The 14,550-nt window shown below is 40.4% G+C and overlaps 1 protein-coding gene across 3 annotated transcripts in view; it reads left to right on the top strand.

The window, feature by feature from the left end:
• The first annotated feature begins 4,116 nt into the window (after positions 1-4,116).
• GPCPD1 (glycerophosphocholine phosphodiesterase 1) overlaps positions 4,117-14,550 on the top strand; it is a 50,429-nt gene continuing 39,995 nt past the window's right edge. The window contains exons 1-3 of one of the 3 annotated variants that reach the window (XM_047067876.1): positions 4,117-4,215; positions 9,151-9,227; positions 11,711-11,825. In XM_047067876.1, coding sequence (XP_046923832.1) covers positions 9,179-9,227; positions 11,711-11,825 — 164 coding nt within the window. In that variant the 5' untranslated portion in view covers positions 4,117-4,215; positions 9,151-9,178. The remainder of the gene's footprint in view (positions 4,216-9,150; positions 9,228-11,710; positions 11,826-14,550) is intronic. The other 2 variants (XM_047067875.1, XM_047067874.1) reach the window with 2 other exon arrangements.

The raw sequence follows: 14,550 nt of genomic DNA, 5'->3' as shown, positions 1-14,550 counted from the left end.
CTTATTTCCATGAAAGGAAGACAAGGTTCTCTTGAGCCCCACTGGACTAGGATAATCCAGCTGGGTTGCCTTGGAATCCAAACTCAGAGGGCTGTCTGGGCCAGGAAAGACAGAAGTTGTAGGATGAGGACAATGGATAAGTAATAGGGAATGGCGGGGCCTGTGTCGGGCTGGGGTGTGCATTCAAAATTTAAAAAACCAAAAAACCAAAAAGCCAACACTGTGTGAGCCATATATCCATGGCTGTAGGTCAGAATGTCATCTAACTAAATGTCAGTGTTGATACTCAGAGCAGTAATCCTGTAAGACAAGTGAGTGAGTGATGTGAGTGCAAGGAGAGGCCATACAACGGAACCCATAGCAACTGAATCCTTGCTTCTCCGGTGGGTATACACAACATTGCTCATCATTAAATACTGACTTCTAGAACTGATAAACTTACTTAACACTTTTTCCTAAAATTTTCAGTGATTTTTACAAGCGTGTTTATACCTGCTATGTGCCAAGCACTGTGCTGGGATATGAAGGTCGATAACACGTAATCCTGGCCCTCGAGAGCCTGATTACAGGAGGGCAGAATAGCACTATCACAGATAAAAGCAATCAAGTCGAAGTTCTCACTCTCATTTTCGTTTTATAGGAAAAATAACAATGGTATGGTGTAAGCCAACAAGTCAAGAGTAAGACAAAGGGCAGAATCATTGCCTCTAATCTCCCCCATCTAAATCATTCACATAATAAATGCACCACTATTGCCAAGAACCTCTGCCTTCCTGACTTAATCCCGGCTCTCTGGCGTGTTGCCAGCCTCGAGTGAGCAGCTGGGATTTTGAGGCTGCTGTGTGGTAGCAGTGCTGTTAGAGTCCTTTTGTTCAAAGTAAGGATATGCCCTGAAAACAACAGCTCATTCTGTGGACAGTCATCAGTATTTTCACTAAAATGATAAAATGATAGCCAGTCGACTGCTGAACAATTTGAGCAGTAAAGGGAATTCCCTTGGGGAATCCATTCTGATGCAGAATGCACAAGACCGAGAGGCATTTAGAAAGACAAAAAATAATGAGAAGAAGAGGCTAAAAACAAAATGGCTCAGTTCAGCGTTTTCTGAAATAACTTGTGCTTTTTAGTTTTACGAGGTCTTGTCTCCTAGAGTCCATAAGATAGATGCCTTCTAGAGTTGTAATCATGTTAAATTACGTTACATGTAGTAATTTTTCTTTAGACACTGATGATATCCAGTTTTACCAATGTACATTTACAAATGGTATTCTACTCTCCTAAATATGAAAATTAGAGCTAACATTTATATGGGGTTGGTAAATGACCCCAAATGGGGCCCACACATGACTTATTTATAGATGAAAAGCTACTTTAGTCAAAATTGAATTGAAGATGTCCTCAATTACTTATGAAAAATGGTTATTTATATTCAATGATTTATACTCAAAATGTCAGATGGTGAGGGGTAGGTTTCAAGTTGAAGTCTGGCCCCTAAATCTAGAGCTTTTCCATCAATATCATTACCTTAACCCAGCAAACGTGAGTTGGCTCCTTGGTGAGTCACAGAAACTACACCGGTTGAGTTGATACACAAAGAAAAAAACCCTTTATTTGCAGCAAATAAGACGATCACTTGGAATAGCTTGCAAAGCCATGACTCCCCGAGAGAGGGTGAATGGGTACCTTCTGTGTAGGATTATGATGAATATTTCCATAGGGAAGCCTTGTCATCAAATGTAGAGGCGGACATAAGGTCAAGCATGTGCCTTAAGGAAACATCATATACATACATTGTATGTTACATAAATGAGGCTGGGGCTCATTCCTTGGGAGGAGATTTACCTTTAATGAGTTAAAGGTCATGGTAGATCGTTCCAGAGGTCACTCCATGGCCCATCTGTGCAGGCTGGAGTTGGGGTTTAGCTCAAAGGGTGCAGGTGGTCTGGGCCAGTGGGAGGTCTTGTCAAGGCAGTTGCTATCACCTGAGGGGTGGTTTTGAGTTTCACTGGCCTGAGATAAGAGGTAAGTTGAAAGAAGAGCTTAAGGAAAAATGCAAGACTATGTTTTGTGAGTACAAGCAAGTGGGCAGTAAAGGTCAGGTGTTGGGATCTAGCTGATGACATCACCACCTTTAAAAAAATTATAGTATAAAGTGAGATCATGCAGTGTTGATTTTAGACAAATGAGGTACCGTATTTCATTATGTAATCAAATAAGATGTTAATAGTTTGTAATATTCAATATATATGGAGCTCTTCTGGAAATAATGAGTAAATCAATCTCATTAATGATGTTTTTTAAAAATAATAACATTCCACAGAAGTGGCAGGAGGAAAGAATGTTTTATATTCTACCTGAATATCTCAATCAGAATGGGGCATATATGATGTAATCTAAAATATCTTGCACTATTAAAGAGTTTTTAAGCAAGGTTTTGTAATATGGCATCTCCAGGAGTACCTTCTTCCCCTGTGTGGGTCCAGGTTTTTCTGTCCTTATTCTTCTTCCAATCATCTAATGCTATTGGCTTGTTTTAGATCTTGTAGAAATTCCTCAACTTCCAGCCCACTGATGGCATCTTTCGAATCTATGTAATGCTTCTATAATTTCAACAGGATTTAGGGAAGGAACACAGACTGGGTCCATCAACTTGAACCATGAACATCAGCCAATAATAACTTGACTAAGTGGTGATTACAGGAAAACAAAGATCTATTACACACATTTAAAGGAAGCAAACTTGGGGTGAAGAAATCCATCGCTCAAGTATGACTAACAACAGAAAGAAATGATATAAACTCCAAGCTATTAAGAAATGTACAATAGCAGACTTCAGCAGATAATGGTACATAATTGGGAGGAAATTTTAAGTCTTTAAGAAATTTGGGATTAAAACGAGCACTATCAAAAAACCACTGCATCCTGTGCCTAACACAAAGCAGGCACTTGATAATTATTTATTAACTGAATGGGTGACATTGTCATTAGAGCCCTGGGATCTCATCCAAGCTCAAACATCAAATGTGGTCGTGAGCAATTTGATTTATAAAACTAGAAACTTTCTAAAGCTAGCGTTTATCCGGTACAAACGCTTTTTTTCAACCAACTTGCGACTCGGAGCTATGTCTTAACTGCAAGAGTCCTTCAACATTCACTAAAAAGGTAGTTCTTTAATTGTCAGCACCTCACTTGATTTAAATGAAATCTGCTAACGTAATTTTGTATTAGAGGTTAACCAGAGGTTAACTTTGATGCCGGACAGGTAACAGTTTAAGTTAGGTAAGTGGCAAATGCTGATTAATATTTCTGGGACAATCAAAGGAGAGAAAAAACTTCACTTTTTTTTTTTTTTTCTTGTAGGGTCGGTTTTTCAGAAAACAAAAAAGTACTACGTTTGCTGAGAGGGTCTTTCTTGCTCTAGGAAAAGTTCCTTTAAACTTTAATTTGCCTACAAATAACCTGGGGATCTCGTTAAACGCAAATTAGATGAGGGCTGAAAAGGTCCTGAGAATGCGAATTTGACAGCTCCCAGGTGACGCTGCTGGCTCTGTAATATAAACGCTCTAACATCTTAGGTCACCTAATTCTCGTTTTCAACTTTAAAGATTTGGTCCAAATGTGCTTGCTGTTTTGTAACGAAAGAAAGTTTCCAGAAAACCTTAGGCCTGCTAATTTCCATCACTTTTGAATGGCAAAAAATGCAACTCAAAACTGCGATTCCGGCCTCCACATTCGGTCGTCCTAAGGCGGCTTCGGGAACCGACTAAGGAACGCGTCTAAGTCCCGAGCCCGGGTGTCTGCGCGGCATCCCGCCTCGGCTCGAGGTCTGCGGAAAACGCTCACGGCGGGAACTCCGGGGATGCCCGGCCGCCCCCGGCCGCCGATTCCCTTTCCAGGAACGCGCGAGCCCGCCCCCCGCGCGCGGCCGCCGATTGGCCAGGACGGCGCCGGCGTGACGTCACGCCCCGCCCCGCCCCGCCGCCCCTCCGGCCCCGCCCCGCGGGGTGGCCTGGCGGTTTGGTCTGGAGCAGCTGAAACCGGTTTGAGCGGATCCGCTTCCTGCCGCTCGGCGCCGCCGCGGGCTGCCTGGGGGAGCGCTGGCGAGGCGCTGACGGCGGGCGCCGGGCATCTCGGCCCGCGGCCCTCGCTCTCGGGCGCAGCGGTAGCGGCGGCGGCGGCGGCGACGGCGACGGCGCGGACCCGCGGACCTGACAGGTGAGGCGGGCCGCCAGAGGCCTGGCCCGGCGCTCGGTACGGGGGCCGCGGCGGCAGCTCACGTGGCGGTGGAGCTGTCAGGGCGGCCCGGCCGGGGACGTGGCGGGGCGAGGGGTGGGCAGGGTGCCCCGGCCCCGGCGGGCGCTGCCCACCCCCCTCCCGGGGGTGTGTGTGTGTGTGCAAACAGCGGCCTGGACCTTGGCGCCCGCACTTCGGTGGGCAGTTTCTGTTTATTCGACTTGTATTGTTTGCTGCCACGATTCCGCTGGCCTGCCTGGTGCTTAGTTCCCCTCTGAAAAATGTGTGAAGTCTCTTCCATGCAGCAGAAGGCATTGAGCGTAAGACCACCACGAGGAGACGAACTTAAGGAACGAAGAAACACAAATTGGCGCTGAAGTCGTTTGCGTACCCCTAACCCGCAGCGTGTCCCTCGCCGACCACCTCTCGATCCGTCCATAAGTAATTCCCGGTGTTTTGGCGGCTGCTTGTTTTCTGAAATTGCCCAACCGCATAGTGGAAGGCATGCTTGTGTAATTCAGCTGTATTCCAAAAAAAAAACCCCAAAGTGCCTTCCTGTCCTGGGAAGAGGTTCCAGGAATAGACATCTGCTGTCCATGCAGTTTTGGGAGAGCTGCACCTTGTCGCCAAAGCTGTACTTTTCCCAGAGCTGTTCGGATTGCCTTGATGACTTCTGCGCCAAAGCCCCCCCTCCTACCCCACTGCCCGCTTATAAAGGGAATCATGCATGCGTTCAGTCATGAATCGTAGAGAATTGTTTCATTTTGAGGCCGCCGTGCCGTGCCGGCTGATGCGGTGATAACGTAGAACAAGATCCAACCAAGCAGGATGTTTCGACCTGATGATGTTTTCTTCATACTGTGCTGTGGGGCTCCCTGTGTGTCCCCAGCAGCTCCCCCCTCCGCTGCCCCTGCATGTGTCTCCATCTTGCTACATTTCTGACAGTTGTGACTTAGCTAAGAAGTGAATACAAGCTATCGGTCCTCTGTCAACTCCTGATGTTCTGGAGACGAGGAGTAAGTCAGGATGAAGCAAACAGGTCAACCTGCACATGGCCTCATCTGTTCTGGACCTAAGGACTAGGGAGAACCAGTATTCTGGACAAAGTAAGATTTAGGAAAAAGTTGTGTTCAGAAAAATAGTGACCACGAAAGAAGTCTTACAGCGGCAGAGTGGGTAAAATTTGATACTTACAGAATGTAGGTTGATGAATCAAATCTTCTTGTATGTAACTTCGCCAGGAAAAGAATGTGGGTTATACGTGAAATAATACCAAGACCAAGTGAGATGGAAAACATTTGGAAGAGTTTTACTGCATTGTTTACAAAGTTGAACAAGGAATTAACCTGAGTGAAATCTCCAGAAACGCTTTCCTTTATAAAAGTCCATTCATGTCTGCATACGTTTGATTAAAATATTGGCTCAACTGTACTGGGGTCAGAATAGTGGGGGGATCCTACGACAGAGTGAACAGAAATGAGCTCTGAAAAACCTAGGCATTTCATATATTCCTTATGGCCGGTTATGAGGACCAGAGCTGCTGGCATCTAAGAAGGAGCAAGACTTGGAAATGGCTTTTTTTTCTTTTTGAAGGAAAACAGAGATGTTCTTTTTGGCCAGGAAAACACACTTTAGCTAAAAATATCTATGACCTCAATTTAGCTCTAAACTAAATGTCCCTGTACCTTTGGTTTGCTTAACTATCCCTTTTGTTCCCCAAGCTGGTAAACCAGTAAGATCATGTGTTGGGATAGTTTATTTGACAAAAAGAATAGAGTAGAATTTATTTTGGCAGATAGTGTAAACTCTGAAATATTTCTTGAATGTAAATTGAATGTCATATTTACTAATTGCTTGTGTCTTTAAAAAACTATTAAAATAGTGTTAAATGCTACTCAAAATCTCAGATAAGAATACTGTTTTATATTTGTCTTCAAAAAGCGCAAAATGGGAGTTATATATAAAACATTGAGTTGGTTAAATAACATTTACAGTCAGCTCATACACATAAAAAGGACTAGGATTTTTCATCTTGTTTTGTGTATGTCTGGAAGACCTACCCCCTCCAAGTTGGGGTGGTTTTTTTGTTTTGGTTTGGTTTGGTTTAGGGTTTTTTGGCTTGTATGGAAGAAGAGTTGGTGAGTGTGTAAATTTTGCGTTCCATGACAGGACAGTATTTTACTTTGTCACTGTTTTGGTGGTAACTGGGTGTCAAAATTGTACATGCCAGTCCTGCACCAGAATTTTGGCCTCTGTCCACGATCAAGTAAACTGGTGTAGGAGCAGCTCCCCAGGCTTTTATTTGGTATGATATTAAATTGTGGGAGGAAGGGAAGTGGAAATTAAACCAGACTATAGGACTTTTGGCAATACAAGTGGAAAATGATGCTTTGTTGATGTCCAGGGAGGTTTTTTTGGGTGGTATTTTTGTGGTTGTGTATGTAGGTTTGTGTAGTACCTTTACTGCAGCTGTTTACAGACAAGTTACTATGGCCACTCTTACAAGCAGCCTTAAGATTGAAAGTCAGTTTTAATAATCAGTTGAATTCTTTTATTAAATTTATTGTGTAAGTTCCCCATTTAACGCAGTAGAAATTTAGAGGTAATTTTGTACTAGTTGTTGATTTTAATATATAGGAATAATTATATTTGATTTCCCTAAAATTGGCTGAAGTAGATATTTAAAAGTGATCAAAAATAGTTAAGTACCACCTATGTAATTATGTAGACGAGATGATGTAGTCTTAGTTGAAAATTGTGACAGTAAACACTGGGTGAAAGTAACAATTCTAGGTAGAGATTGAGGTTGGTTATTCAGCAGTTTTGCTGGATGATGGGGCTTTTTGCTGTGTCTTTAAATTAATTCAGTTACGTAAAAGCCAAGCTCTTTTGCTAGCCTTGAAGTTTCTTTATATTACATGAATAATTAAATGTAAGATGGCAGTGTTTCAGTCAACTATTTAATTATTAGAAAAGGATTATTCCTACTCTTAGAGTTATACTCAGATTGATATGTCATGTTAAAGGAGAGCTAATAAGATGTTTGGATTGGTTGATGAGGGGGTAACAATGTAGAGCTATTTTTAGATTTAGAACATTCTTTGCTAGAACTGGATGTATATGCTTTAAATAGATCTTGTTTATTCTTAGACACAGAAAGTGGATTAAGGCATCTTAGAAATTATTTTGATCAAGGACAGGTTTTTCTCCAGTGCACGGTCTTGGGTTTTCTAGCTGAAATAGTAGAGTTATCTATCAAATAGGGAATTCTGTATATAGGTGATATGACACTGACGGGTGGTCTTGCTTAATACACTTAACATTTGCGTCTTATAATTGATGAAAGTGGGATGATAAATAATACGTAGCTAACATTGAGCCTGGATTCTTGACCTTCATAGCAGCCCCCAATAGATCAGCTTTCTCAAACTCAGCTATATTAATATTTGGAGCTGGGTAATGATCTGTGGAGAGCTCTTCCGTGCACTGCATGTGTTTAGCAGCACTATTGGCCTCTACTGACTAGATGCCAGCAGTATTGCCCCTAGTGAGAACTGCTGCTATAGATCCACCTTGACTTTGAAGTGTAGTTACTGGAGTAGCAGTGTTCATTAAATGCCCATCGCATAGTTGTGCATGTATTCATGGTGGGGGGGGGTACAGAAAAATGAATAGCTGTGAAAATTACCTTATGATTTTTTAAATAATGTATAAATGCAAATAACATTTATGCTGGTAAATTAATGAAATGATGCAGAGTAGAGCCATTGAAATTCTTTTAGGAACACATTGGTTCACAATGGTGAAATTCAGAGGGAGTTGGAGAAATTATGTGGAATATGATCTACCTTTGTGTAGAGTATGGGTTTTTTCTATATATAAATTGTGTAACCCATTTTAGAATTGATACTGTATATATTTTTAAAAATCTATTTGTCATCTTCCCTCAGGTACTTAAATTAGGGCATAGTAAACAGACTGGTTTGGGTGGGGAAAACAACCAAGTAATGAAAAATCAACTAAAGAGAAAATGTAGATAGGACATTTAGGCTTAGGGGTTTAGATTTCTATAAGTAATCAAGCTAATTTCAAGCCAGGGACATGAGGAAGAATATTCTAACTGACATAAATATATTATTGGGAAGACATTTAGAAACCAAAACACAGGTTATAACGGATACTTAGGAGTTTGAATGAAGTTCAGACTGTAGACAGATAGGCATGGATGTAAGAATCAACAGGATTTGGTAATAGATTGCAGAGTTGAGACTCTAAATTCCAGTCTATAGAACTAGAGTAATGACAGTCCTATGGTTAATACAAAGAAAATCTGAAAAGAATGATTTATGGGGGAGGGTTGTGTTTCATTTTAAGTTATTAGTTACATTACTTAGAAGCAGAATCTCCCTCTTGTAGCAGAACATAACTAGTTTGTTTCAGTGAATGGTACTTAAGTTCTTCAGTTGTTTCCTTGTTATTAAAGTTGAAGCGTTACTGAAGTAGAAATCTTTTCTTGAGCCAAGTTTTTTTCTATCTGTAGTTTTTTTGTTTTTGTTTTGCTTTTTTTTTCTTCTTCATAACATGAGCCTGGTCTGGAAAGATAGGCTGAGTTCAGACCAGCTGCTTATCAGAAGAGAAAGTTTGTAACGAGAATCTTGAATCCTTAAAAAAAATGTTTGGACACACCTGTTTTGCAGTCTTTCTGGCCCATACACACAGACTAGGTTTTAACATTAGGCCCTAAAAATTGCTAGGTACTTCTTAAAAAGTCTTTATATGTAAGTTTCTGAAACCTTTTGCTCACAATTGAGATGTATTTTGGGTTTTTTGTTTGTTTTTAATTTGTTTCTTGGAGGTAGCTATCTAGAGCTAAGATTTTTATATACTGTAAATGACGTTTTCTCTTCTTCTTTCTAGCACAACATTCTAAAATAAATCCATCAGAATGACACCTTCTCAGGTCACCTTTGAAATAAGAGGAACTCTTTTACCAGGTATTGTAAAGTTTTATTTTAAAACAAAATTTTAAGTTAAATGAGCATTTTTCTTATCTGGAATGTCTTAAATATAGAGTTTGTTAATACAATGGGCCTAATTTTTAGATGAAGATACCTTTAGGGCTTGCCTGATGTCAGAAATGTGCTTGGAGTATAGTAAACTCATGAAAAAAACCCATACTTCCCCAAATAGTAAATATCTTAGTCTCATGTTTTCCAAGAAAACTGTGAATGTATTTAATTTTCCATAGACAGTTGGACTATGATTTTTAAGTACTATGAAAATGAGGGAAGTTTTGCTAGTGCAAGAAGTTGGTGAAATAAAATTAGTTGGCTAAGATAACTTTGTTCCTTTTTTTTTTTTTTTTTTTTTTTGGCTACTTGTATTTCTTGCTGTCTATTAAAGCAGTGTGAAATAATTTTAGTGTAAGCCAGCAAATCAAAACAGTATCATGCCTGGGATATGGATCTCCTTATTTGATATACTCTGGCTAAACTGACCATTTCTCAAATCTGTTACATTCCTTCCCTCTTTTGGGGGCTTTTTCAGATTATTACCTCTGTCTGTATCTTTGACCTCCCTTCTCCCCTTTAACTCTCCTTACTCTAACCCCACATTTAGCTAGGTTAGGATCCCTGTGAAATTCAGAATTTTAGTACCTTTAAGATTTTATTTGAGGAGCGCCTGGGTGGCTCAGTTGGTTAAGCGTCCGATTTCGGTTCAGGTTATGATCTCACGATTCATGAGTTCGAGCCCCGCATCGGGCTCTGTGCTGGCAGCTCAGAGCCTGGAGCCTGCTTCAGATTCTGTGTCTCCTTCTCTCTCTGCCCCTCCCCCACTTGTGCTCTGTCTCTGTCTCTCAAAAATAAATAAATGTAAAAAAAAAGATTTTATTTGAGATTGATAGATTGTAACCACTGTGAAAATTTGACCTTGTGTTCATGCTGAGTGCCTGCACTTAACACAGTACCTGGCTCAGAGCTGGTGTAAAATATGTGTTCAAAGAATGAATGAGTGGTTCACTTGTGTATATCCAGCATCTTTGGTATAGCAGCCATCAGAGCAGTTGACAGAATGTGTGTTTGTCCAAGTTCAAAGTCTTAGCCAAGAAGATCTGGTAAAGCTCCATCTCTGGGCAGGATTCTGCAGATTGAAGATTGCTAGTCAGCTGATAGGTTGGCTCCTTTGGGTCAAGAGCTCACCTCTAGTCCAGTTTGGAGCCTTCTCTATGGGTAGAAGACTGCAGAAGTGTATTGTACTCTCTCAGGGAATTGTTCACAGGCAGCTTAAACTAGGAGGAGGAGCTTGGCTCTACCAGGCAAATGGACCAAGCCCAGAATTAGCCACAGAAGGGTCAGCTTGATGAGGGTCTCAATCTTAATGACTAGAGGAAAGATCGTGGCAGATGTGAATGTAGATGAATCTGTAGGTGCAAAAGAGAATATTTGTATTTAGCAACAGTGTTTGTCTTTTCTTTTTGTATCAGGGAGGGTAGTGATAACCTAAGTTTACTGCAAAACAAAATCTGGTTACCCTAAAGGATTGGTAAGTATTTTGATGTGAAATCTCTATATGTAACCGCTCTGTGCTTGACAAACATGTATTTAGAACCCCGAAAACTCCTGAAGGACTATCGCACTTGAAACTTCAGTTAAGTTTAAGACAGTCCAAGCTTACAGAGTACTCATGCAGGTGGCTGAACCCAACTATAGTTCTCGTTTTACTAGAGTAGTGCCTAGAAATTACTCAGAATGTGGAGGAGTTTGTCTTGAACTTTGTTCACTTGGGCTCAGTTCATCTTTTTCTTTTATGAATTTTAATTGTAGTAATTCAGAATGTATTGATACATAAGTCAAAGACTTCTTCATACTTCTATCCAAGAAGTTGTAGACTTTTACCGAATATACAAAATTCAGCAAATGTAGGCAATAGCTGTATTTTGGTTTGTCTCTTGATGGTAAGTGTTCAGGTAAAGCAGTAGTCATTATTTTAGTAAGGAAAATTAGATTTGTCACACTCTGAGTCTGTTTTGAGTAGTTTTTGTTATTGTTGTTACATCGCTGCTTTCCCATTGATCATTTTCTTGACGTTTAGTGTGTTAATAGCCACTGTTTGTTCCTGGAAAATACTGGTTACTATTTCTCTAGAATACTTAACATGCATTTAGTGTTTGCCTTTTTAAATTGGAAGCTGCCTTGAAGGTAGGAACTGATCACTCTGTCTTCTTGGTGCTTGTTATTGGCTCAGTTAAGGAGTTGAACAAACGAAGGATAGTTCATCCCTACACATCCCTCCTTTTCTTTGGCTTTGGTTCTGTAGAGGTAGGTCAAGTTAAGAACGCAGGGTCCAACACATGTCTCTGGTAAGGTTCCTCTATCTGCTAAAGGGGACTCTGTATCTAGGTGATCTAGTGCAACGGACTGTTCTTTTCTTCTTTAAACTGAAATTTGAAACTTTCTTACTTATCCCACTGTAACAGGTTGTTCTGTTTCTTCAGGAGAAGTTTTTGCCATATGTGGAAGCTGTGATGCTTTGGGAAACTGGAGTCCTCAAAATGCTGTGGCTCTTCTTCCAGAAAATGAGACAGGTGAAAGGTAAGCAGGAAGACAACAGTTGACAGAGTACTTGTGACATTCACATTATAAACTTAGGGGGTTTATAAGATACCTTCATATAGTTTCCTCTTCTAGTTTTAATTTTTATCAGTTCTCACATGTGCCAAAGAGTGAGGTAGTTGTACAAGGTTGGTGGTAAACAAACAAGTTTCTCTGTTTCTCAATTTCTACCTCTCAACCATTTTCAGCTTTTGGCTGGTTCTTTTGGTAGTGACTACCATTTTTCTAAATAACTGGCTTATATTGCTATTTCTTTCTTTTTTTTTTTTTAACTTTTTTTAGGTATTATCTTTTGGCTCTCAGTACATATTCTTTTTTTTATATTTTTATTTTATTTTTTAATGTTTATTTTTGAGAGAGAGAGCAAGAGTGAGCATGAGCAGCGGAGGGGCAGAGAGAGTGAGTGAGAGAATCCCAAGCAGGTGCTGAGCTGTAAGCACAGAGCCCGACATGAGATCATGATCTGAACCGAAGTCAGATGCTTAATTGTCTGAGCCACCTAGGTGCCCCTCTCAGTACATGTTCTTGATAAAAGATCTTATTTTTGCTTTAGCCTATAAAATAATTTTCTGTAGCAGAGAGTGGAACAAGTATGTTAGCTAATGTACTGAAATGAATTCACAACCAATATTAAATACAACACTAAACTTAGCATGGGTGTATTGGTGCATTGCCCTAGGGAAAGGAGGGTCTGGGTACTGGTTTCAGTTCTGTAGTTAACTGTGATCTTGGGCAGATCTGATTTCTCTAGGCCTAGGTCACATCATCTACACAGTAAAGAATCATGAATGTCGATAAAGGTGGGACTTGTTCAGTTGGGGATATTTGGAAGTGTTATGGGTTGTCGAGATGTTATGTGTGGGAGGTAAGGAGATATGAAATCTTAAATAGTATACAAACACATACAATGGCCTAAGGGAGAAGCACCAGATTGTGTGATTATTAGGCTCAAATTCTGTTTTCCTGTCGAGCAGTGCTACTGAAAATGTGGCCTGTGGGCCAGTGCTAGAGAAAAAACTTTATTGTCAGTGCATTATGGGAGAAATACAGAAATTAAGAGCAAGCAATGTTTATAGCAATTTGACATTGCTGGGACATTCGTGCATGTCACTGTGGATTCATCTCTTGTACTGTATACATAGACCAGAAGTATTGGTTGCAGGACAGGCAAGCAAACAAAAATTGGTCCTTCGCAGCAAATAGTTTGAGGAGCACCAATGGCGAAGCAAAGGAAAATAACAATACAGTATCATAATGTAAGCTAAGAAAAAGAAAAAACATCTATAAAACACTCTTCCCTATTTGTCATTAGTGTAATACATTTTTCAGCCAATTCTCAGCTTTTTTTTTTTAATGTTTATTTTTGAGAGAGAGAGAGAAATAGTGCAAGTTGGGGAGGGGCAGAGAGGAAGACAGAGAATCCAAAGCAAGTGAAGTTTTATTGGTAAATACTGGGATCACAGAGGAATGAGATGTTCGTTCCTGTTTAGTGGCTGGTTTTTCCTCCAGTTTCAGATCAGCCATTCTGATCTGAAGTAAAACCTCATGTCTTTCTGAACTTGTTCCTAAAACACAACTCTGCTCTGGATGCTTGAGCTGCCCTGTCACCTGTCTTAAGTCCCTTTCCGCCAACCTGGCCAAAATTATGTGAACAGATAACACTTAACTACATAACTTCAAGGGACCAGCCACTTTTGCCTTACTGAAGTACACTGAAATGTAATTGATTCATATATGTACATAAACAGTGTTTCACATGAAGGAAAGAAGATGATGATACAAGATGATAGAAAAGACATTTGCCTTGGACACCATTCTTGTATTTTAGAAGAGTGTTTGGTGTGCTCTGCATTTTTTTTTTTTTTTTTTTTTTTTTTTTTTTAAGTAAGCTTCAGCCTAGCGTGGAGCCTAATGCAGGGCTTGAACTCATGACCCTGAGATTAAGAGTTGGCCGCTGAACCCACTGAGCCACCCAGGTACCCCCTCAGTGTGGTCTGCATCTAAGCCCTCTGTACCTCTTTTTTTAGAATCTCTTAAGCCTCTCCATACCTACAGGCTATTAGGATTTTTTTTTTTCAACTTAAAGATAATTTGAAGGTTGTAGTATTGTTTTCTAATAATGCAGAAAATGTGGGTCACTTGTGGTTTTATTTGCTCTTGTAGATTTTATAGTATTTTGGGGCAGGATATGAGGGGGCTATTCAAAATCAGGCAGGTATACTAGACCTCATTGTCCCTGTGTCCTCCCTTTTCTTGAATTTCATCAGATTATGTTCATTTTTGATGTCACTGAACAGTTCTGGTTCATTTTTAACTTTGCAACCTTTAGGGGAAATGGAGTAAAAAAATTCATTGCTTTGTTCTCCCCATCTCTTTTCATTCAGTGGTTCTTAACCAAGGGTGCACATTAGACCCACTTGTGAGGGCTTTAAAAAATACACGTCTAGATCCTACCCCTGGGCAATGAGGAATAAATAATGCTTGAGAGAGGGGCCCAGCACATTTTTCAAAGCTTCCCACTAATTTTATTGTACACATGGGGCTAGTTTCACATAGTCTGGCTGACTATGAATGAAATAGTATTAGAGATTTGCTATTTTTTTTGGAGCAGAGGTGAGAGAGAATTTCACCTCAGAGTTGGTAGAGTCTGCCTGGGGTGCTGTGTTGAAAAGATTCTGAGGCTTACCAGGGAAAAGTAGTGGGG

This window comes from Lynx rufus, unplaced genomic scaffold, assembly GCF_022079265.1.
Source record: "Lynx rufus isolate CCGP_SWC_20201006 ecotype Redwood Valley unplaced genomic scaffold, mLynRuf1.p SCAF_8, whole genome shotgun sequence".
Lineage (NCBI taxonomy): Eukaryota > Metazoa > Chordata > Mammalia > Carnivora > Felidae > Lynx > Lynx rufus.
The sequence above is the reverse complement of the archived record's forward strand: the minus strand, read 5'-3'. Positions and strand labels throughout refer to the sequence as shown.